Here is a 20989-nt window from a genome sequence, read left to right as displayed (position 1 = left end):
TTCCTCCTTCTTCCCTCCTTCTTTCCTCCTTCTTCCCTCCTTCTTTCCTCCTTCTTTCCTCCTTCTTCCCTCCTTCTTTCCTCCTTCTTTCCTCCTTCTTTCCTCCTTCCGTATCATTTCCTGTGATTTTTTTTCCCCCGCCGCCGTTGTGATCATCCTGTCAACTTCCTGTCACATGTCACCGTCACGCGTCACTTTTTTTCAATTTTCTTCCTTCGTCTCAGCCTCAGGTTTCCTCTCAGAATGTTTTTTTTTTGTGCAGGTGTTTTGACAAGATTTTTTTTTTTTTTTGCTGCTTGTTTCAGTCGTTGGGTTTTATTTTGCTTTCGTGGTTTGTAGTTTGATTTTTCTCTTTCGTTTCATTTCTTCCTGAGTTTCACTGCACCAGTTAAAGCTCCAGCATGTCATGTTTTCATCTCATGCCTCTTCCTCCTCCTCCTCCTCCTCCTCCTCCTCCTCCTTCAACTCCTCCTTTTCTTCTTCTTTCACCTCCTCCTCCTCCCCCTCTTCCCCTTCCCTCTACGCCTCCTCCTCTTCTTCTTCCACCTCCTCTCACTCTTCTTCGTTCACCTCCTCCTAACTCCTCCATCTCCTCTTTCTTCACCTCCTCCTCCTCCTTTTCCTTCAACTCCTCCTCCTCTTCTTCTTCTTTCACCTCCTCTCACTCCTCCTCTTCCTTCACCTCCTCCTAACTCCTCCATCTCCTCCTCCTCCTCTTCTTCACCTCCACCTCCTCTTTCTCCTCCTCTTTCTTCACCTCCTCCTCCTCTTCTTCTTCCACCTCCTCTCACCCCTCCTCTTTCTTCACCTCCTCCTTCTCCTCTTCCTTCAACTCCTCCTCCTCTTCTTCTTCTTCCACCTCCTCTCACTCCTCTTCCTTCACCTCCTCCTAACTCCTCCATCTCCTCCTCCTCCTCCTCTTCGCCTCCACGTCCTCTTTCTCCTCTTCCTTCACCTCCTCCTAATTCCTCCACCTCCTCCTCTCCCTTCAGGCCCTCTTCCTCCTCCTCTACCTCCTCCTCCTCCTCCTCTTTCACCTTACTTTCCCGACACTCCGTCCTGTGTTCACATCTTTCCATCGATCCTTCAATTTGATTTTTTTTTCTGATGCACCTTCCAGGATCTTCTCCTTGTTTCTCTCGTCTTTCTTCCGCAGCTCGGAGGTGTTTTTTTTTTTCCGCAGTCGGTCGTCACATTGATTTTCTTGTTTGCATGAAATGAAGCTCTTCTGCTGCTTTTTCTCTTTAATTGAGACGTTCCAAAGGAAACCTTGAGACGATTCGACGACTATCGCTTTGTGTTTCTCCTGAACATCCGTGTGTGGGCTGCGTGTTATTATCAGCCCCTCTGTTTATCTCATTAATCTTAATAATTATCCAAATAATTAGCATTTGGCTCTGAAATAGCACAGAAAAGGTTTCTTTCTTCACTTTTCCCTCCTGCAAAGTTAAAAAAAAAATGTTTAGGCTTCTCTGATTTTTGAAATTATATTTCTGTATTTTTTTTTAGCACCTTCTCCTCATATTCTGATGTTTTTCAGGCTCCCACTGACTTTATTGCAGTGTTTGTGGGTTTCAGACTCCTGCGTTCGAATCTTCCCTTCAATACTCGTCCTCTTTTCATCCTTGCGCATGGATTTTTTTCTCACTCTGATCCTGGCTGTGATTTTTTCATCGCTGTTGTTGTTTGTTTTTCGATTAAAGCCGCTCGCCGTCGTTTTTCACTCCCCCCCCCCCCCCCCCAGGAAAACCCGAGGCCCCTCGTTGCTCAAGGGCACGAAGGCAGCTGGTGCCCGACCGGCCGCCGCTGCAGTGACAGAGACGAGGCTGTTCCCATGGTAACGGGCGGGGGTGGGGGTGGGGGGGGGTCATTCATGCTTCACTCTCTTGTTCGCGTCACTTCAGGTTTCTGAACCCGAAAGGATTAGAACCTGACGTGAAGCCCTCAGCACACACACACACACACACATACTCACACACACACCTACCTCACACGACAGTATCACACACACGCACACACACACACATACGCCAGTGACATTGAGAAGAGAAATAGATTTGAATGTTGCAGCTCGAAAAAAGACAGCTTTTACCCCGAGGGGGGCGCTTACACACACAAACACACACACACACACATACACACACTCAGACACTATGATGCAAACACACCTCTGTCAAATCTGGATTAGCTGCTGCTCAGGCTCAGTGTGTGTGTGTGTGTGTGTGTGTGTGTGTGTGTGTGTGCCACTGAGGCTTTCACACACCTTGCACACAAAGACCCTCTAAACCTGTTTACACGGACGCAGATAATCAGGTTGGTGCCGCCGCAGGCCCGCAACCTGTAGCCCCGCACCCCCCCACCCCTCCCCCACCCCAAAACTTTTCCCCCTCCTCCAAAAAAAGGGGCAGGGCTTAACAGTCCCCCACTGTTTATATAATGGACAGCTTATTTGTATCAGACCATTTGTCATTTTACTCCATACAGTATCATTGCATGTGTGTGTGTGTGTGTGTGTGTGTGCGTGTGTGCGTGCGTGCTCGCGCTGGTTCCTGCGGTGGAGCAGCTTTCACTTACATCTGTTTCTTTAAGCTGCGCCGATTCACACAGACTGATGAATATTAAACACTTCTTCATATTTAATAGCTGCGGAAAGCGGGGGGGGGGGCGTCCAGGGTGAGCCGAGGGAGGTCGAGGGGGGGGCGGAGCCTGGTCGCTGGCCGCCTGCGGCTGCAGATAGAAGCACTAATCATCCATCATCTGCAGCGGCGGCTGATGGAGTTATTACATCACACACACACACACGCGCGCACACACACACACATACACATACACACACACACGGTGCCTCTTATCTGCTGTTTTCTCTCCAGGAAAAATGTTGCACTCTGACACTTTGGATCCAATTTTGTGTCTCTGCAGCTGATTGGCTGTGGCAGACTGCAGTCCAGCCAAGTCACTGCTAAGGAACACAATCAGAAGAATAATTACTTGGGGGAAATGGAAGAAAATCATGAAAAATAGTCCGAACACAGCAGGCAGGAGGCTGCGAGTCTTCCCGCTAACAGGCTAACAGGCTAACGACTCATTTTGTCTTGTTTCCGCTACGCCCCCCACTGGTTCACTCGTCTGCTGCAGGTTGTGAGCTTCACACTCTGCTGATGCTGCTGCCACGCTAGCCGAGCCGCTAGCCAAGCCGCTAGCCAAGCCGCTAGCTCTCTTCCACTGACAGATGATTTTTCTCCCTGGTGTTGAAGAAGCTCCGACTGGACTTGAAACGTAGAAGCCACTGAACCACCAGTCGCCCCCTGCTGGCGCGTCACCCCCTCACCGCCCTGAAGTGACGGTGGGGCTGGGCGGATTATGCTAATGTCTGGCTGGGGAGGCCAGGTGCTTGATGGGAGGTGGAGATGAGCCGGTTGAACGGGCTGCTTCTCCACTGGGATTGGAGCAGATTATGGAAATGTGACGGTTTGTGTCTCAGAGTTTTCCTCTCCGGCAGATCAACACTTTCTGTCGCTGCGTCTTTAAGTTTAACTGTTCGAACAACCACCGGTGTTCAGCTTCACCACTACCACCTCCTCCTCCTCCTCCTCCTTCTCCTCTACTCATCCACCAACTCCTTCACCTTTTTCACCTCCTCCTCCACCTCCTCTTCCTTTACCTCCTCCTTCTCCTCTCAACCAAATGAAGTTTCAATTACAGGTGGAGTAGCGACGTTAGCTTTGTTAGCTCTGTGGCTCGCGTCTCTTTAAATGAGCTGTCAATCATCCAGCGTCGCCCTGCGGCTGTAATGACTGCAACACCAGAGACGGAGGCTCAGACACGCTGGTTCTGTTTGTCACGATGATTTATTTATGGGTTAGGGTTAGGGTTAGGGTTCTACTGCTGAGTGAGTGAGTGAGTGAGGAGAACATCAGCAGCAGCACTGGCACTGCTGGGAGAGACAGTGAAGACAGTCGGGTGTGGATGTTGTGTGAATGGGTGTGTGTGTGTGTGTGTGTGTTCTCCACTGGAGATGATGGAAGATGATGGTTCCTCCAGCTCCTCCAGTTCCTCCAGTTCCTCCAGCTCCTCCAGCTCCTCCACTTCCTCCACCTCCTCCAGTTCCTCCAGTTCCTCCAGCTCCTCCAGCTGCTCCAGTTCCTCCAGTTCCTCCAGTTCCTCCAGCTGCCAGTTCCTCCAGTTCCTCCAGCTGCTCCAGTTCCTCCAGCTCCTCCAGCTCCTCCACTTCCTCCACCTCCTCCAGTTCCTCCAGTTCCTCCAGCTCCTCCAGCTGCTCCAGTTCCTCCAGTTCCTCCAGCTGCTCCAGTTCCTCCAGTTCCTCCAGCTGCTCCAGTTCCTCCAGTTCCTCCAGTTCCTCCAGTTCCTCCAGCTGCTCCAGTTCCTCCAGTTCCTCCAGTTCCTCCAGCTGCTCCAGTTCCTCCAGTTCCTCCAGCTGCTCCAGTTCCTCCAGTTCCTCCAGTTCCTCCAGCTGCTCCAGTTCCTCCAGTTCCTCCAGTTCCTCCTCCAGCTGCTCCAGTTCCTCCAGTTCCTCCAGTTCCTCCAGCTGCTCCAGTTCCTCCAGTTCCTCCAGTTCCTCCAGCTGCTCCGTTCCTCCAGCTCCTCCAGCTCCTCCAGCTCCTCCAGCTCCTCCAGTTCCTCCAGTTCCTCCAGCTCCTCCAGCTCCTCCAGACTCTCGTGTCCTCTGAAAGAGGAGAACAACTTTGAAAGAGTGCTTCAGTCGAGGAGCCGTCCAACCTCTTGAGGGTCCTGTATTGTCCTCAAGGGGGCGGCGGCCGGCAGAGAACATCTCAACCTCTTCACAGCCTCTCCTCCTTTACCTCCTCCCCCTCAGCCTCTCCTCCACCTCCTCCAGCGCCTCCTCCACAGAGAGCAGCCTCTTCACACTTCTGGAGGGTCCAACGTCCTCAGTGACCCTCTGGAAGAACCCCTCCGTCTCCTCCTCCTCCCCCATCTCCACTTCCTCCACCTCATCCTCCTCCATCTCCACTTCCTCCACCTCCCTCAAGACCTCCTCCACCTCCTTCTCCTTCATTTCCACTTCCTCCTCCTCCTCCTCCTCCTCCTCCTCCTGGACTCCCCTCCCCTCCTGACCTCTTCCAGGACCTCCTCCACCTCCACCACTGACCTTTTCTCTGGGTTCTCAAGCAACCGCAAATCCCCCTGGGGACGCCGTTTCCCACAACCCCCCTCAGGACCTTCTGCATCTGGACGTCTGCAGCTCCTCCTCCTGATTATCTGGACGTCTTCCAGCCTCCTGGTGGACCACAACACATTCTCCACAAACCTACCAGGATCCCTGAGAACTGATCTGAAGCTCTGATCTCCTGCCTCCCGTGAAGAGGTGCAGTCAGGCATCACGTCCCTTTAAAAAGTAAATAAATAAGTAAATAAATCCTCCTAGAAGTACAGCTCGGCAGCCAGCAGAGGGCGCCAAATCCCCGCGGCGGAGCAGTGGCTGTCAGTTCTCCAGTGGCGCCACCAGGGGGTGGCCAGGGATCGCCACGGCCCCCCCTGTAGATTTACTGGCCACCCCACTGGCCAGTATAGGTTGTAGTAGGGTACTGACCCTAGTACTACAACACCCCAAATGCGCAGCCAGACAGGCAAACCGCTTTTGATCTTCCCTCACTTACACCATTTGTCTGAATAGAAATACCTACAGGCTATTATTACAGCTATAATTGACAATTACTATTGAGAGGGACTAAATATCATTATTATTATTATTATTATTATTATTATTATTATTATTATTATTATTATTATTATTTTGATGTCAGAATAACTGATTTTGCCTAAAGTTTATCATAGATAGAGTCTGTGCAGAATAGATCATTAGCAACATTAAATATAACACATTAAACCAGAGTATATCAGCAGGCATTTCCTTAAGTCTTTCTGATAGTTTTCTACTGGCTGGTTTACTACAACACTATCATGATATCCTGAAATGATGGCTTTTAGTTTTGGGGTGTCCTCATCTGGCCCCCCCTATGAAAGATTTCTGGAGGTGCCACTGCAGTTCTCAAGTCTGACGATTGCTCTTTTATCAGCACAGGGTTGAAATGTTTGTCTTCTAGGACGAGTCAAGGTCTTCATATCCAAATAGTTCTCATGTCGGTGTTCAAAGGGAGAACAACATGAAAGATAAAGTCAAAACTGTCTCTCAGGGAATCGTTATTTTTGCCCTGAAATCGTCTTCAAGCCTGCTGAAGGAAGCTGCAAGGTCCTCCCACAAGCTCCAGGGTTCCTCAACAACCTCCAGGTTCCTCCCTGCAGAACTTCCTGGTTCCCCCACCCCCCAGTGACCTCAGCGACCTCTTGAACATCTCCTCTAACCTTCATCCAGCCCTTCACTTCCCCCTGGTTGTCTCCTGGAGTGAAGACCCGCAGCTTCCTCCAGGTCCATCTCCAGTCAATGTGTCGTTTTTCTTCAAAGGAAACTCGTTTATTCATCAGGTTGCTGTGAAAATTTCATGAAAACATTTCCTCTTCTGTGTTCCCATCATTAATTAAAACTTTTTTTTCTTTTATTTTTTTTTTACCGTCAGGCTGCTTCATTATTGTTATTAATTATTAAGGTTTTCTTTCCTGCAGAGGGAGATTGAAATGAATGAGGTTAAACAAGCATTTACACTCTGAACGATGAATCATCATCATCATGCTGCTGTTTCATTCATAGACCTGTTGAAAACACACACACACACACACACACACACACACACACACACACACACACACACACACAGCCCGCTCGTAAACCCCGCCCCTCCCTGTCGGAAAGAGGGAGACCCGTCGCTGTGAATCGAACACCCTCTCAGTCCGACAGGTCGCTCCGTCCGACGACTTGTGCGCGCGTGACCACCTGACCGGAAGCCGCCCTCCTGCCGCCGCCGGACAGCCTCGCGGACAGGTGAGTGTCCACGGCTGCCATTCCTGCGGTGCGCGGATCATGAAGCGGACGTGACGTCCGGCTGAAGAAGCTCCGGTGAGTTTCTGCTCTCAACATTAGTTCTAGTCGGAGCTCACAAGGCTCGTGAAGCTGCTCCAAACTGCCAAACTGTGAGGAGCCTCCACAAACTTCACTGGAAGTCAGGGTTTTCAAATAAAGGGGAAAGGAAAAAAAAAAAGAAAAAGAAAACGCGTTTGTGCTGGTTTTCATGAAGTGCACTGAAAAAAAATATATTAAAGAAAATGGCTGAGAGGAACAGAGAAGAGGAAAGAGTCCAGCAGTTCAAACCGCTCCCGGTCATTCATTCATTAATAATTCACTGCTCTGAGAAAGTGTTTTCTTGTACTGCAGCAACAGCAGCATGAACCTGCCTCCAGGGGGCGGCAGAGATTCCATACCTGTTGAATGCCTTAAGCTCTGCAGCGCCACCAGGCGTGCAGGGGGAGTGCCTGGCTCTTCACAGGGAGCCAATAGGAGCTCAGGGAGCACTAGCTAGCGCCACCAGCCTTAGCCCCACTGGTGTATGCTACGTGTTAGCCATGCTACGTGTTAGTGATGCTACATGTTATCATTGCTAAGGCAGCATCCTCAGTGTCTCCAGTGTGGCTCACTGACCGCAGTAAAGACAACAGATTGAATGCCTTTGTTTATTCCACGTTGGGGAAACATGCATCCTTACAGCAGCAGGTACAGTGCAGCGAGGAAAAGAAGAAATTATCTGAATTCAAAAGAGATAAAAAAAAAATATATATATCTAAGAAAGGAAGTGAAATATTTACACCATGTGGACAGTTGGATTGTTTACAAATTATTTCCATAACGTTGATTAATATAATATAAAGAAGTCTTTTACTGCAACTTTATGAAATAAAACAACCAAATGAATTACGCGAGCAACACTTGGGAATATACGCGCTGCCCCCTGCTGGCTGCTCGCAGCAGCAGCCAACACCAACAAAGCAGATTGAAATTAAAAGACCAATCAGTGTCGACTTGTGCCCCGCAGCCCCCACCCCAACAGGTGCAGCCATGTCTCCGCCCCTCCGCCTCATCCTGCCCCTCCTCCTCCTGCCGAGCCCCGCCTCCACGCTGGAGTTCCGTTACCACAGCAACCAGGAGGTGGCGCTGTACCTGCAGCAGGTCAACGCCGCCAACCCGGATGTCACACACCTGTACAGCATCGGCCGCTCCGTCCTCGGTAAGCCCCGCCCTCAACTGGAAGTGCCTTCACGCGGCCGCTCACTGTCTCTTCCTGTGTATGGAGTTTGAACAAAACTCTTTTTTTCTGGTTCACTCCCCAGTGAGTCGGTCAAATTAACGAGTCATTGATTCAATCACATGAATTCACAATTTCGTCATTAAAAGAATGTTGCCGGCGAAAAAATGGGGGACGAGATCTATGCCTGCCTACTCTAGGGGGAGCTGTGTGTGTGTGTGTGTGTGTGTGTGTGTGTGTGTGTGTGTGTGTGTGTGTGTGGTGGATGCGTCAGCGTCGTCTCCACAGAAACAGTCAGGAAGTGGCTCAACCCCCCCATTAGAGCTCCAGGTGTGTCGACCCTCTGGAATGTTTCCATGTTGTACGGCAGACATGAGAGAGTTGAAGAGGCGGACACACACACACACACACACGCACACGCACACACAGACTGAGTCATGGTTGGCTGTCGTGTCACTTCAACGTGGCAACGTTACACAGACACCATCCAATCTGGCGGCTAATCACACAAACACAGACACACACTCGGCTAATCTGGGCTCTAATCCCGACACCAGCTGGCCCTCATCCAACCAGCCAGCCATGGATGTGTGTTTGTGTGTCACCTCGACCGTCTCAAACTCAGGTCGCGTCTGTGCACGTTCGTGTGTGTCTGTGTGCGTGTGTGTGTGTTGGATTTTTGGCTTGAACCCAACAAGGCTCCTCTGGATAAAAGTTGAAGATTCCGAGTTTGTTTTTGCGGTGGCAACGACGGCAACATGTCATCATGCTAACACGCTAACAATGCTGTTAGCCCGGTGTTTACAGCCTCATGCTAAAACTGGAAAACTGGAACACAGTGCAAAGTGTGTTGAGGGTTCCACCGCCAGTCAGGGTGGAAACACACGCACAAAAGTTGCTGCAGGTAGTGTGTGTTGACTTGTGTGTGTCTGTGTGTGTGTGTGTCTGTGTGTGTGTGTGTAACTCAGGTCAGCAGCTGTGGGTGTTGGCTCTGGGCCGTCATCCTCGCAGCCACGCCACCGGCATCCCCGAGTTCAAGTATGTGGCCAACATGCATGGCAACGAGGTGAACACACACACACACACACCCACACACACACACACACACACACACACACACACACACACTGACTCTGAATGGCTTTTGTTGATCTCTTTAGTCTCCCTTCCTGTCAGGAGGGAGGGGTAGTATCGTGTGTGTGTGTGTGTGTGTGACAGAGGGTGGAGGACTCTTTGGCGCTCTTGTTCTGAAGGCAGCTCTTGTTGACTTTGTGTGCCGCTGCTGCAGTAAAACAGGGAGTCTGCAGTCAGTGTGAACAGGCGGCCCAATGAATCCACTTCATTAGAATCAGAATCAGCTTTATTGGCTTGTTTGTGCACGGCAAACAGGGAATGCGACTCCGGTTTGCCTCCGGTCGCTCTGCTTAGGTTAAAACAACAAAGCAAAACAAAAAAATAGTCAACAAAAGTAAAAAAAATTAAACAAATGAGAAACTCAGTGGTGAAAAAAAAAAAAGAAGAAGAATAAATCTATACAAGTATACATTATATAAAAAAATATAATATACATACAAGTATACATTAACATGTGTAACATATACCTAAATATAAAAAAAATATACAAGTCTACATATATACACTGTAAAAAGAAAATGAAAAAGGAGCGTAGGTGCAGCAGTGGGAGGTAGGGGGCGTGGTCAAAAAGTAGTGCAGTGCCAGCAGTGTGAACCAGTGAAGAGGATATGATGTCTAACGTACAGTGATTTCTCTGAGTCTCTGCTAATGATGAGAGTTCATCAGAGCAGCAGCCTGGGGGAAGAAACTCCCTGTGTCCGCTGGTTTTGCCGCACAGCGCTCAGTAACGCCATCCATGGGGGAGGAGTTTAAAGAGTCCGCGTCCTGGATGTGAGGGGTCTGCAGAGATGTTACTTTGTGCGACACGGCAGCCACATCATCATCATCATCATCATCATCATCTGGAATTTTGGACTTAAAATATTTCGATATAAATTGAAAAAGAAAACCTCATCAAGTGGTTTTATTGTGAAGGAGTGACCGCAGCAACTGTCTCCTGCTGAGGACAGAATAAGAATTTAATTTTTTATTTTTTTTTGCTTTGAACTGCTGAGGTGTGCGTCGTCGCCCCCCGCTGGTCGGAAATAATAGAGTTTATTCAAACAATCAGTCTTTATTTCAAGCACAAGATTCTGGAAAAATTTGCAAATAAAATGAGGGGAAAACCCCTCAGGGGAGCCGACCAGTGTGTGTGTGTGTGTGTGTGTGTGTGTGTGTGTGTGTGTGTGTTAGTGAGTGAGCGAGTGTGGGAAAAGTCATCGGAAACGTCCTTAAATAGACGGTCATGCCTGGACACACACACACACAGACACACAGACACACAACCACAGGGAGTTGAAGAGAGTCAGCGGAGTGTGTCGGTGCAGAGAGAAGTTCCAGGGAGTTAAAAAAAAAAAAAGTCTTTTCAACCCGTACACACACACACACACACACACACACACACACACACACACACACACACAGCTGGGGGGTGGGGGGGTGGCAGTGTGAAGGTGTCTCCTGGAGCTCAGTGTCACTTCTGTGTGTTTTACAGCAGCATTAGTCTGTATTGCTCTGCTCACAGCACCCCCTACAGGCTGCAGGACAAATGTTCAAAATGTCCCGCCCCCCCAGGCCCCCCGCCCTCCCAGGGCCCCCTCCCCTCCCCCGCCAAGTTCCCACGTCCCGGTCCTGATCGCGTATTCTCGGCGGCGGTTGCCTGGTTAATTATTTACACGGCTCGTTTTTCCAATTTGTAAATATTTCATGGCGGACACTCACCCCCCCCCCCCCACGCCCCAGGAGACGCCCCCTCACTCCACCCCCCCTCCCCCACAGACCTGCCTGTGGGGAGAGACCACCGCAGCGGCAGCCAGGTTGTTGGGGAAAACCAAGCCGCTGATCCTGATTGGCTGCAACACGGTGTCATGTGTTATTACAGCTGGAAAGGAATTCCGCTGTGTCAGGAGCAGGAACGCCGTTGGGCCGGAACTCCCTTCACTCTCAACTCCGTCCGACCCCCTCCCCTGAGCCCCCCGACACCTCTGACCCCCCCGGCCCCTTCACACGGCTCCCCCTGCTGGCCATCCTAGACACCTCCAGGCAGATCTCTCACTGCTTGTCGTCTGATCTTCAGGAAGAACAAACCAACAGAAACTCGACAGGATTCTGAAAAACAAGCGACGCCTCCGTCGGGATCCATCGTCGCCGTCGCCGCCGCTAACGTGCTTTTGAGTCGAGTCCCTGCAGGAGACGACTTCACACACAGCAACACAAAGCAACGCACAGATCTGGTGTCAATCTGGTGTTGGTGTGTTTGTGTGTCGCCGTGAAAAAGACGACTTTCAGAGGAGCATTTGAGTGAAAGGACTGAAGAGGAAGAAGAAGAAGAAGAAGAAGAAGAATGCCTGGAGGTCGAGCCAGTCCTGGCATGTGTGCAGAGTGCAGACGCAGACACACACAGACACACACACACACCTCCCAGCCGGCTCCTCTTCATTCATAAAGCAGTTTTCCTCTGATGTTCCGCCTGGAGTTTCCACGGCGCCGTGACTCACAACATCACTTCCTCCCCCGCTGTCTCCACTGGGAGGGGGAGGAGCCACCTCATTGACTTACTTCCTGCATGTGTTGATTTATTATTGTCGTCGTCGTTGTTGTTGTGGTGGTTCTTCAGTAGTGGCACTCATCACCATCAGCTGCTGCACCAGTCACCATCAGCCATTAACTTTATTAACTCTGTGTGTGTGTGTGTGTGTGTGTGTGTGTGTGTGTGCGTGCAGGTCCTGGGCCGTGTCCTGCTGCTGCAGCTGATCGAGGAGCTGTTGCGCGGTTACCGTGACAACCAGACGTGGGCGCTGCGCCTGATGGACAGCACGCGCATCCACATCCTGCCCAGCATGAACCCCGACGGCTTCGACGCCGCCGACACCGACTGCCAGTACAGCCAGGGCAGGTACACACACACACACACACACACACACACACACACGCCATCTTGTCATCCTTGATATTTAAAGGCCCCACCCAGCTTGTGAACTCTGCAGGTAATTGAGTAAAAACATTTGAAAAAAGTGCAAATCACCAGAATTGATTTTTGCATTGACCGACGTGAGCACTAGCAACGCTAGGGGGCGCCACTGTGCTTCTACGGCAGCCCCGGTAGGTCATTTCAGCGGTACACTACAAATTTGTGGACTCGCGGAGGAAACAAATGAAGACTTTCTGACCAGCAGAGGGTGCTAAATCTGGCACACTGGTCCTTTAAATCCTATAAATAGTGCAACACCTTTTTTTCTTCTTCTTCTTTTTTTTTTTTTTTTTAGCCGATTCGGCTCCCAGTTGAGCGTTTCTCACCACATCCTGTTTACTCCAAGTTTTTCAGCTGTGACAGGAAGTCGCTTTTATAATTAGCAACTGCAGTCCACCGACCAGCCAGCGGTGGGAAAAGCGTCTGATCATCGGTGTGTGTGTGTGTGTGTGTGTGTGTGTGTGTGTGTGTGTGTGTGTGTGTGTGTGTGTGTGTGTGTGAGGCTGCTGACACTTATCACAAGTCATAATCACTGAGCTCAGACTAAACTAAGCGACGCTTCAACGCCCAAAACACTCTGATAAGGACACACACACACACACACACACACACACAGGGAGTCGTGGTAAAAAGTACAAGTTAAAAGTATCAGTGTTTAACCTTCTTTTAATGAGCCGTGTGTGGATGTGTGTTCGTGAGTGTACGTGTGTGTGTGTGTGTGTGTGTGTGTGTGTGTGTGTGTGTGTGTGTGGGTGTGTGGGCGCGCACAACCTCTGTCAGGTCACCCCTTTCCATACCATAAAAGGGAGCGGCTTGCGAGCCGCTGGCAGTGTGAGCTACTCCCCCTGCTGGCCCAGTCAGGTACTGCACATCTCCCTCTTGTTTGCAGGTACAACCACAACGGTGTGGACCTGAACAGGAACTTCCCCGACGCCTTCGCCAAACAGCAGGGCGGGGAGGGGCGGCGGGAGGCCGAGGTGAGGTCACGTCCTGTTGCTGGGAGAAAAAAATAGGAAACACGAGTGAGAGAGAGAGAGAGAGAGAGAGAGAGAGAGAGAGACAAAGAGAGAGAGAGAGAGAGAGAGGAATAAACCAGTGCTTGTTCTGTGATGCGTTCAGGTGCAGGCAGTGATGGACTGGCTGCAGACGGAGAGCTTTGTCCTGTCGGCCAACCTCCACGGCGGCGCCCTAGTGGCCAGTTACCCGTATGACAACGGCAACGGTGGTGAGAAGCCAGATTCCTTTTCTATGACGGAAGCTTTCATTTGCATTGAAAATGATTTCTTTAAAAAAAAAATGCATTTTCCAATACACATGATCATCTTTGAGGCAATGGCACCCTCTGCTGGTAGAACACACATGATCAATTGAATTGGGTTTTTTGTTTGTTTGTTTGTTTGTTTGTTTGTTTTAATCTCAATTCACCTGCAGACTGTTTAGAAAAAGAATGAATGAAATACCAGTCTTTTCCTCTGTGTGTGTGTGTGTGTGTGTGTGCAGGCAGTGAGCAGGTGGGCGGGGCCAGCCTCAGCCCCGACCACGACGTCTTTGTGCACCTGGCCAAGGTGTACTCCTACAACCACAGCTCTATGCACCACGGCCATAGCTGCTACGACACCCGGCCCTTCCCGGACGGCATCACCAACGGATACCAGTGGTACCCACTGGCAGGTCAGCAGCAGCAGCAGCAGGCCAATGGCCACAGGGCAGCAAGACATTTACTTCCTGCACTTGAACTGTGTGTGTGTCTGTCTCTCTCTCTCTCCCTCTCTCTCTCTCCCTCTCTCTCTCTCTCTCTCTCTCTCTCTGTCTCTCTCTTCCTCTCTCTCTCTCTCTCCCTCTCTCTTTCTCCCCCTCCCTCCAGGTGGGATGCAGGACTATAACTATGTGTGGTCTCAGTGTCTGGAGGTCACCCTGGAGCTCTCCTGCTGCAAGTTCCCCCCTGCTGACCAACTTCCTGCCCTGTGGGAGGAGAACAGGAAGTCACTGCTGGCCTTCATCCAGCAGGTCCACCTGGGTCCGTACCTGTCTGTCTGTATGTCCACCTGTCTGTCTGTCTGTCTGTCTGCCTGCCTGTCTGCCTGTCTGCCTGTCTGTATGTCCACCTGTCTGCGATCAACACAGGCTCGCCCTTCTTCTTCTTCACATCTGCGTGTGTGTGTGCGTGTGTGCAGGGGTCAAAGGTCGTGTGCTGGACAGCTCCGGCGTCCCGGCCGCGAACGCCCTGGTGGAGGTCAGAGGTCGCAGCAACTTGTGCCCCTTCAGGACGGACCGCCACGGCGAGTACTACCGCCTGCTGCTGCCGGGCCGCTACAGCTTGACGGTAACACCCCTGCAGTGCCGCCTGTTGCCGTTGGTTGGCTGGCTCTGGCTGACCCCGCCCACCTGTGTTTGATTGACAGGTGAGTCTGGCCAACCACCAGCCGCTGACGGAGACGCTGGACGTGCCCTACGGCCCCGACAGCTACACAGCGCTGCGCCACGACTTCCTGCTGCGACGGGCCGCCGCCCCCCCCACACTGGCCAAGCCCCTCCGGCCCCGCCCCTCCCCCTCCTGTAACCACACACTGTTCCTGGGAGGGAGCGGGGTCCAGCCGGAAGGGGCGGGGCTGTGCGTGGCGCTGGGCCTGGTGGTGGCACTGCGCTCTCTGATTGACTGAAGATGACCAAACCTTGGCGCCGCCCCCTCAGCTTTTAAAGTGACAGTACAGGAGCCTTTAGCCCCGCCCCCTCTGATCTCTGAACATTTGGAGCCACATTTGCAGAAGCAGTGCCTGACAGGCGGTGTGGGCGTGGCCTAGTGGTGTGGGCGTGACCTGGTCCTGCTGCTGAGAACACACGGCGTCACGCCAGGTGTGTTTCTACACACCAGGAAGTGCTCAGCGAGCCAACGAGCTGAGCTAGCTGAACTAACTCAGAGGTTGTGTCTCTGTATCGATTTGACACTGCGCCGCCTTCGGACCTCAGAATGGCGCCTGGCTCTGGCAGGAAGCGTCACAATAAAACAGGAAGTGTGACGACAAAAGGATTTGTTGCTGCGTTGCCTCGTTTCACTGCAATGTTCACATCGTGATCATTTTTATTATGATTATTATTATTTACAAGCTGTTTTTACGTGTTTGTGACTCTTCATTCGGGCTCGCAGCCACTTGTGAGACCACCTGTGACAACACTGCCACTCTGTGTCCAAAGGGGAGAAGTACACTCCAACATTGTTCACTATCCACAAGGTTTCTTTTCGAGTATCTTTCCTCTTTGTAATTACATTTGGTAAGTTAAAAATCTATTCAATGTAAATATATATATGTATATAAATAACAAATAACAAGACTTATGAGCAGAAAGATTGACAATATTGTTGACAGTATTTTCCTTGTATTTCACAAAGATATAAATAAATGCCTCAAAGAACATCCAAAAAAAAACGACCATCTGTGCAATGAGGAAAAGTCAATGACATCCTGGTTTAAAAAAAAGTGTCAAAAACTGAAATATTTTTATTATAATAATTACATCATAATGAGAAAAACAGGCGTCCCAAAAGGTTTTCCTTCATGTCCACTGGGACACAGAGTTCACATTGCATCCAGGGCCACACACACACACACACACACACACACACACACACACACACACACACACACACACACACACACACACACACACACACACACACACACACACACACACACACACACACAGCTCAGTCCTTCTGTTTCCTTAACACAGTTTGTCCACAGGAAGTGATGTCATCAGGGAGCGACAGGAAGCAGGTGGGTGGTCTCAGTCGGAGCCGTCCTGGTTCTCCAGGATGGGATCTGTTGGTGTGACAGTGACAGTGGTGTGTATGGGTGTATGTGTGTGTGTGTGTCTGAGTGTGTGTGTTACCTGTCAGCGTGCTGCTGATGTTGGGAGGTGACACAATCAGCACAGTGCCCTCTGCTATCCCAGAATGCACGACTGGAGCCTCAACAGAAGGTGAACTCAGCTCCTTGAACACACAAACACACACACACACACAGTAAGTGTAGTGAGCAGCAGACCTTGTTTTTTTTTTCTTTCTTTCTTTCTTTTCAAATTAAAAGCACCGTTGTGAAAGTTTGCACCTTGTGCGAGAAGTGGTCTGTGATTGGTTCCTGGGTTTCCGTGGCCACGCCCTCTGAGCCCTCCAGCAGACTGGTGGCGGCCAGCTGGTGGTCCTGGCTCTGCCCCGGGTCAGCGGCCACCACCAGCTGCGATTGGCTGAGAGTGTCTGCGGCGGACGCAGGGTCAGAGGTGACGGTCTGGATGATGACGCCGTCGTTGGAGCAGAGTCCGTCCGCCTGCGGTGGGGGGGAGGAGGGTGTCGTGAGGGTGGGGGGAGGGCGGGTCGGAGGTGGAGCGGTGGGCGGAGGGAGACTCACGGCCAGGCTGTGGAGGATGATGTGCTGGTGTGGCGAGGGGCTGACGGTGCTGAGCGGCAGGCCGGTGGTGGCGCTGGGAGAGGTGGTCTGCAGGTAGAAGGTCCCCGGGGTGCTGGTGGGCTGCAGCTGGAACGACTGCAACAGCCACGCACAGCACGCTCACTTCCTGCTTCCTGTCAGGAGGGTCACGCCCACACCCACGCGCACCCGGCTTCACATTGTCGTGAGTCTTTGTACTTACAGAAAGTATCTCGAAGGTCTGCAGGGCGCTGGAGTTGAGCGTGATGGCTTCGCCGTCTCCACCTCCGCCTGCTGAGGAGTCTGACAGAGACAGGAAGTAGAATCACAATCACAACACTGACCCACAACGACTCACTCGGAGAAGGAGGAGGAGGAGAAGGAGGAGGTGACTCACCAACGTGTGTGATCTGCAGTGGGATCTGGACGGGGATCTGCAGCGCCGCCACCGGGCTGGGGGTGGGACTGCCACCGCTGCTGCTGTTCTCCTCCAGTCGAGTGAGTCGGATCTGGAGGGAGGAGGAGGAGGAGGGGGCGGGGCTTCCCTGGCCAGCTGACGTCTGAGAGGAGGAGGAGGACACCACCTCGTGGAGGCCCTTCAGTAGGACTGGAGGAGAGGAGGAGGTGGAGGAGCAGCACCACAGGTTAGCAGTCAGCTGTGTGTGTGTGTCTGCATATGTGTGTGTGTGTGTGTGTGTGTGTCTACGTATGTGTGTGTGTGTGTGTGTATACCGCTGAAGGGGATCTCCTTGTGATTGGCCACCTGCCTCTTGATGCTCCACCACTTGGAGCGCAGCCACTGGGGGGAGCGCACGCTGCTCCAGCCTCCCGCCAGCTCCTCCCACCTGATGTCGTTCTCCTCCTTCACCTCCAGCTGAGAGATCCTGCAGGGACGCAGCAGCTTAGTGGGAGCGCCAAGACGCCCGCGCTCACCGCTCCACGCCAGCCACCGACCTGTGGATGAGGTTGAGGTCGTCCTCCTTGGTCCACTCTGTTCCTCCGCTGTGCTTCCAGTTGAGGTAGTTGAGCCACTTGGAGCGGCACTGCTTCTCCGAGCGGGTGCCCACCCTCTCGGCCACCGTGGCCCACGACACCCCCGCCGTCACGGCCGAGCCGGGCGAGGCGCCCGCCATCTCATACACCACCTCCGTGAGGCGCCGCTCCTCCTCCTCGCTCCACTTCCCTGTCCCCGGGGAAAAAGACGCGGCGGGAGGGGGGGCGGGGGGGGGCGCGGCGTTAGCTTAGCTGTTAGCCGTGGCTGGGCGCTCACGGCGGCTAGGTGGGGCCGACCTGTGTTGCAGGTGTCCTTCATCAGGCGGCAGCGGTCTTTGACAGACGAGGCGCTGCGGCCCAGCGACGCCCCGATGGTCGCCCAGTCGTTACCGTGTTTCTCCCTCAGCCTGAGAGCGGAGACACACGCTGCTTCAGAGAGGAACAACCACTAGGGGGCGAGACGACAGGAGGACGAGGTGGAAGAGGAGGAGGAGAAGGAACAGAAGGAGGAAGAGAAAGGAGACGGCGGAGGAAGAAGAAGAGTAGGAAGAGGAGGTTGAGGAGGAAGAGGAGGTGGAAGAGGAGGAGGAGGAAGAACAGAAGAGAGGAGGTGGTGGAAGAACAGAAGAGGTGGAAGGGGTTGAGGAGGTTGAGGAGGAGGAGGTGGAAGAGGAGGAAAAGGAGGAGATGGAAGAGGAGAAGGAGGGAGAGGTGGGGGAGAATGAGGAGGAGGAGGAAGAGGAAAAGAAGAAAGGAGGAGGAGGTTGAGGAAGAGGAAAAGGTGGAGGAGGAAAAGGAGGAGGAGGAGAAGGAACAGAAGTAGGGGGAGAAAGGAGGCGGTGGAGGAAGAAGAAGAGGAGGAGAAGGAGGTTGAGGTGGAGGAGGAAGAGGAGGTGGAGGGAAAAGGAGGAGGTGGAAGAGGAGGAGCAGGAGGAGGAAGAGGATGAGTAAGAGGAGGAAGGTGGCGGGGGAGGTTGAGGAGGAGGTGGAGGTGGAGAAAAAGGAGGAGGGGGGAAAAGGAGGAGCAGGAGCAGGAAGAGGAGGAGCCACTCACGCCTTCAGCTTGTCGATCTCCTCGGGGGTGTACCTGGAACAGCAGGAGGTCAGGTCAGCCTCAGACAACAGTCTGGGTGTCTCAGCCCCCCCCGCCCCCCTCTAGCGCCTCCTGCTGGCAGTGGACTCACTTGCCCACGTGGTTGCGGTTGTCGTACATGCGCAGCACCCGGCGGTAGACCGCGAAGAGCGGCCGGTTGAGGCCCAGCGCCACCGAGCGGTAGAAGTCCTTCCTCTCCTCCTTCGTCATCTCAAAGATGACCTCAGCAGGGTCGTCGATACCTCGGCCCTGCACACACAGACAGACAGTTGGTCCAGTAGGGGGCGGCATGACCAAAGGCAGGCCGGTGTCGGGCGGTGACAGGAAGCACCTTGACGTATTGATCGATGTTGCTCATCAGAAGGTCAATCTCCTCCTTGGACCACATGCCCTGCTTCCACCGGTGACCTGCACCACAACCACAGTCAGCACATTCAAAAACATGCCTGCGAGTGTGAATGGTTGTGGCCCTTAATGAAGTGGCCACTGGTGCCCGACACCCTGAGCTCAGGAAGGTGCAGCTATTGGAGATGGATGGATGTTTAAACAGCAGCAGCAGTGGTGGTGGTGCTTGACCTTTGTTGGCCAGCGTGTCTTTGTCTTCTTTGGTGGTGAACCAGGCCTGACTGACCGGAGTGACATCGCTCTTCTGGTCGCACAGCGAGCCCTCGCCCTCCTCCTCCTCTTCCTCCTGCAGGATCTGCACACACACACACGCACACATACACACACACACATTTTAGGAGTGTATTCAGCTCTTTGTTTGTAAAGAGGAGTAGATGAAGAAGAAGAAGATTTTTTTTTTTTTTTTTTTTACAACCACAATTTTAGTACAATTTATCCACAAGGATACAATAAAAAGAAAGATAAATTAATAACTCAATAAATAAAACATTTAATCCCTCGTAATATCAGTCAAGAACAACTCATGAAGAAGAAGAAGAAGAACCTGGATCTGGGCCACCCGTCCCTCAGACAGTTGGCCCTCTGACGTGGCCGTCATGGTCACCTCAAAGCCCTCGTCACTCTCCGACACTGACGGGAGAGGACAGAGACAGGAAGTGGCGCTTCAGACAAACAGGAAGGAGGCGTTTTGGGGCAGAAAGAAACCAGAGCGGCAACAGTAGGTGGACTCACTGGGCAGCGAGACGACGGAGAACTGAGGCACGACTGAGTCTTCCTGCTGAACACGCAGCTTCTTCTGGAGGGGCTCCGAGTCCTCGTCTGCACACACACACGCACAGTCATCTAGCTGGCTGCCCTCTAGTGGTTACATCACGGCTACTGCAGTTCAATTGCAAACTTGGAGTGAAGCCGAGTAGGCCTGCAAAGTGGTGTGTGTGTGTGTGTGTGTGTGTGTGTGTGTGTGTGTGTTGGTCCACCCACCCTGTGTTGGACAGTGCAGAATGATGCTTCCATCCTGGTCCTGAGTCAGTCTGACAGACTTGACCGTCGTCTCCAGCTCCGTCTCCTCCAGCTGCTCCTCCTGCTGCTGCTCCTCCAGCTCCTCCTCCTCCTGTTCTGCTGCTTCTAAATTCATCAGACACCTGAAGGTGGGAGAAACACACAAACGCAAACGCATGTTTTTAAGAAATACAATATAAATTGAATATTACAATTTATATTTGTATTTATATATTTATAATTTCCAATTTAAACTACATTTAAGTGTGCTTTCTTAAACAATAATGAAAATATCATTTAGAAATGGTTCAGAAATTATGAAAATTAGTGTTTGCTGCTACTTCATTTAATTGTAGTGATGTCATTGGTTACCAGGTTTAGAAAAATGACTGCTGACATCATGTAAAAATAAATAAATCAGAATCCATTCAAACAGTTGTGTGGAAATAATGACATTTCAAATGTTTTGTTTTCCATACAGTATTTCGACAGATAATAATAATAATAATAATAATAATAATAATAATAATAATAATAACAACAACAACAACAACAATAATAATAATAATAATTTATTCTGTAATTAATTCTGAATTGGTCAGTGAGCCGGATTACATCTAGGATCTTTTTCATTAGCTTGCCCTATCGTTTAAAGCAGGTTTATTCTGGTTTCTTGCCTGCACAACCACAAACGGAATTCCGCTGCGGGTTCCGCTACGTCCCGACTTGGAGCTGTGTTGCTCCGCGAGTACTTCAGAACCAGAACTCATCAGACTATGAAACGACAATGACGATCACAGCTACTGGACATTAGACATGAACC

General features: G+C 51.6%; 2 protein-coding genes across 4 annotated transcripts in view; one reads left to right on the top strand and one right to left on the bottom strand.

Moving 5' to 3' along the window:
- Positions 1–6928: 6928 nt before the first annotated feature.
- On the top strand, positions 6929–15932 carry cpm (carboxypeptidase M). Of its 2 annotated transcripts, XM_076044253.1 has the most exons (10): positions 6929–6999; positions 7969–8153; positions 9140–9237; positions 12008–12180; positions 13145–13232; positions 13375–13480; positions 13756–13926; positions 14120–14272; positions 14430–14578; positions 14658–15932. In XM_076044253.1, exons 2-10 carry the CDS (start codon positions 7985–7987, stop codon positions 14913–14915), a joined length of 1365 nt encoding a protein of 454 aa, XP_075900368.1. In that variant the 5' UTR covers positions 6929–6999; positions 7969–7984; the 3' UTR covers positions 14916–15932. The 2 variants fall into 2 exon arrangements, with proteins under 2 accessions (XP_075900368.1, XP_075900369.1); XM_076044254.1 differs by lacking the exons at positions 6929–6999; positions 9140–9237 and having other exon boundaries at positions 7982–8153.
- dmtf1 (cyclin D binding myb-like transcription factor 1) overlaps positions 15721–20989 on the bottom strand; it is a 5696-nt gene continuing 427 nt past the window's right edge. For both annotated transcript variants that reach the window (XM_076044234.1, XM_076044235.1), the window contains exons 2-17: positions 20149–20309; positions 19900–19986; positions 19712–19797; positions 19339–19462; positions 19094–19170; positions 18854–19011; positions 18724–18756; positions 17967–18076; positions 17631–17859; positions 17409–17560; positions 17074–17283; positions 16900–16979; positions 16659–16793; positions 16362–16577; positions 16144–16246; positions 15721–16073 (exon numbers count right to left, since the gene is read on the bottom strand). In XM_076044234.1, coding sequence (XP_075900349.1) covers positions 16039–16073; positions 16144–16246; positions 16362–16577; positions 16659–16793; positions 16900–16979; positions 17074–17283; positions 17409–17560; positions 17631–17859; positions 17967–18076; positions 18724–18756; positions 18854–19011; positions 19094–19170; positions 19339–19462; positions 19712–19797; positions 19900–19986; positions 20149–20302 — 1989 coding nt within the window. In that variant the 5' untranslated portion in view covers positions 20303–20309 and the 3' untranslated portion in view covers positions 15721–16038. The remainder of the gene's footprint in view (positions 16074–16143; positions 16247–16361; positions 16578–16658; positions 16794–16899; positions 16980–17073; positions 17284–17408; positions 17561–17630; positions 17860–17966; positions 18077–18723; positions 18757–18853; positions 19012–19093; positions 19171–19338; positions 19463–19711; positions 19798–19899; positions 19987–20148; positions 20310–20989) is intronic.

The sequence above is a fragment of the Nelusetta ayraudi genome, unplaced genomic scaffold, assembly GCF_046127955.1.
Source record: "Nelusetta ayraudi isolate G7.1 ecotype Tasmania unplaced genomic scaffold, CSIRO-AGI_Nayr_v1 ptg000079l, whole genome shotgun sequence".
NCBI lineage: Eukaryota > Metazoa > Chordata > Actinopteri > Tetraodontiformes > Monacanthidae > Nelusetta > Nelusetta ayraudi.
Note: the sequence above shows the minus strand (reverse complement) of the source record. Positions and strands in the feature narration are given on the sequence as shown.

Coding starts and splice junctions, on each gene's coding strand:
- cpm (XM_076044253.1), top strand. CDS start 7,985: ATGTCTCCGCCCCTCCGCCTCATCCTGCCCCTCCTCCTCCTGCCGAGC. Junction 13,233..13,374: donor AGGGGCGGCGGGAGGCCGAG/GTGAGGTCACGT, acceptor TGATGCGTTCAG/GTGCAGGCAGTGATGGACTG. Junction 13,927..14,119: donor CCAGTGGTACCCACTGGCAG/GTCAGCAGCAGC, acceptor CCCTCCCTCCAG/GTGGGATGCAGGACTATAAC.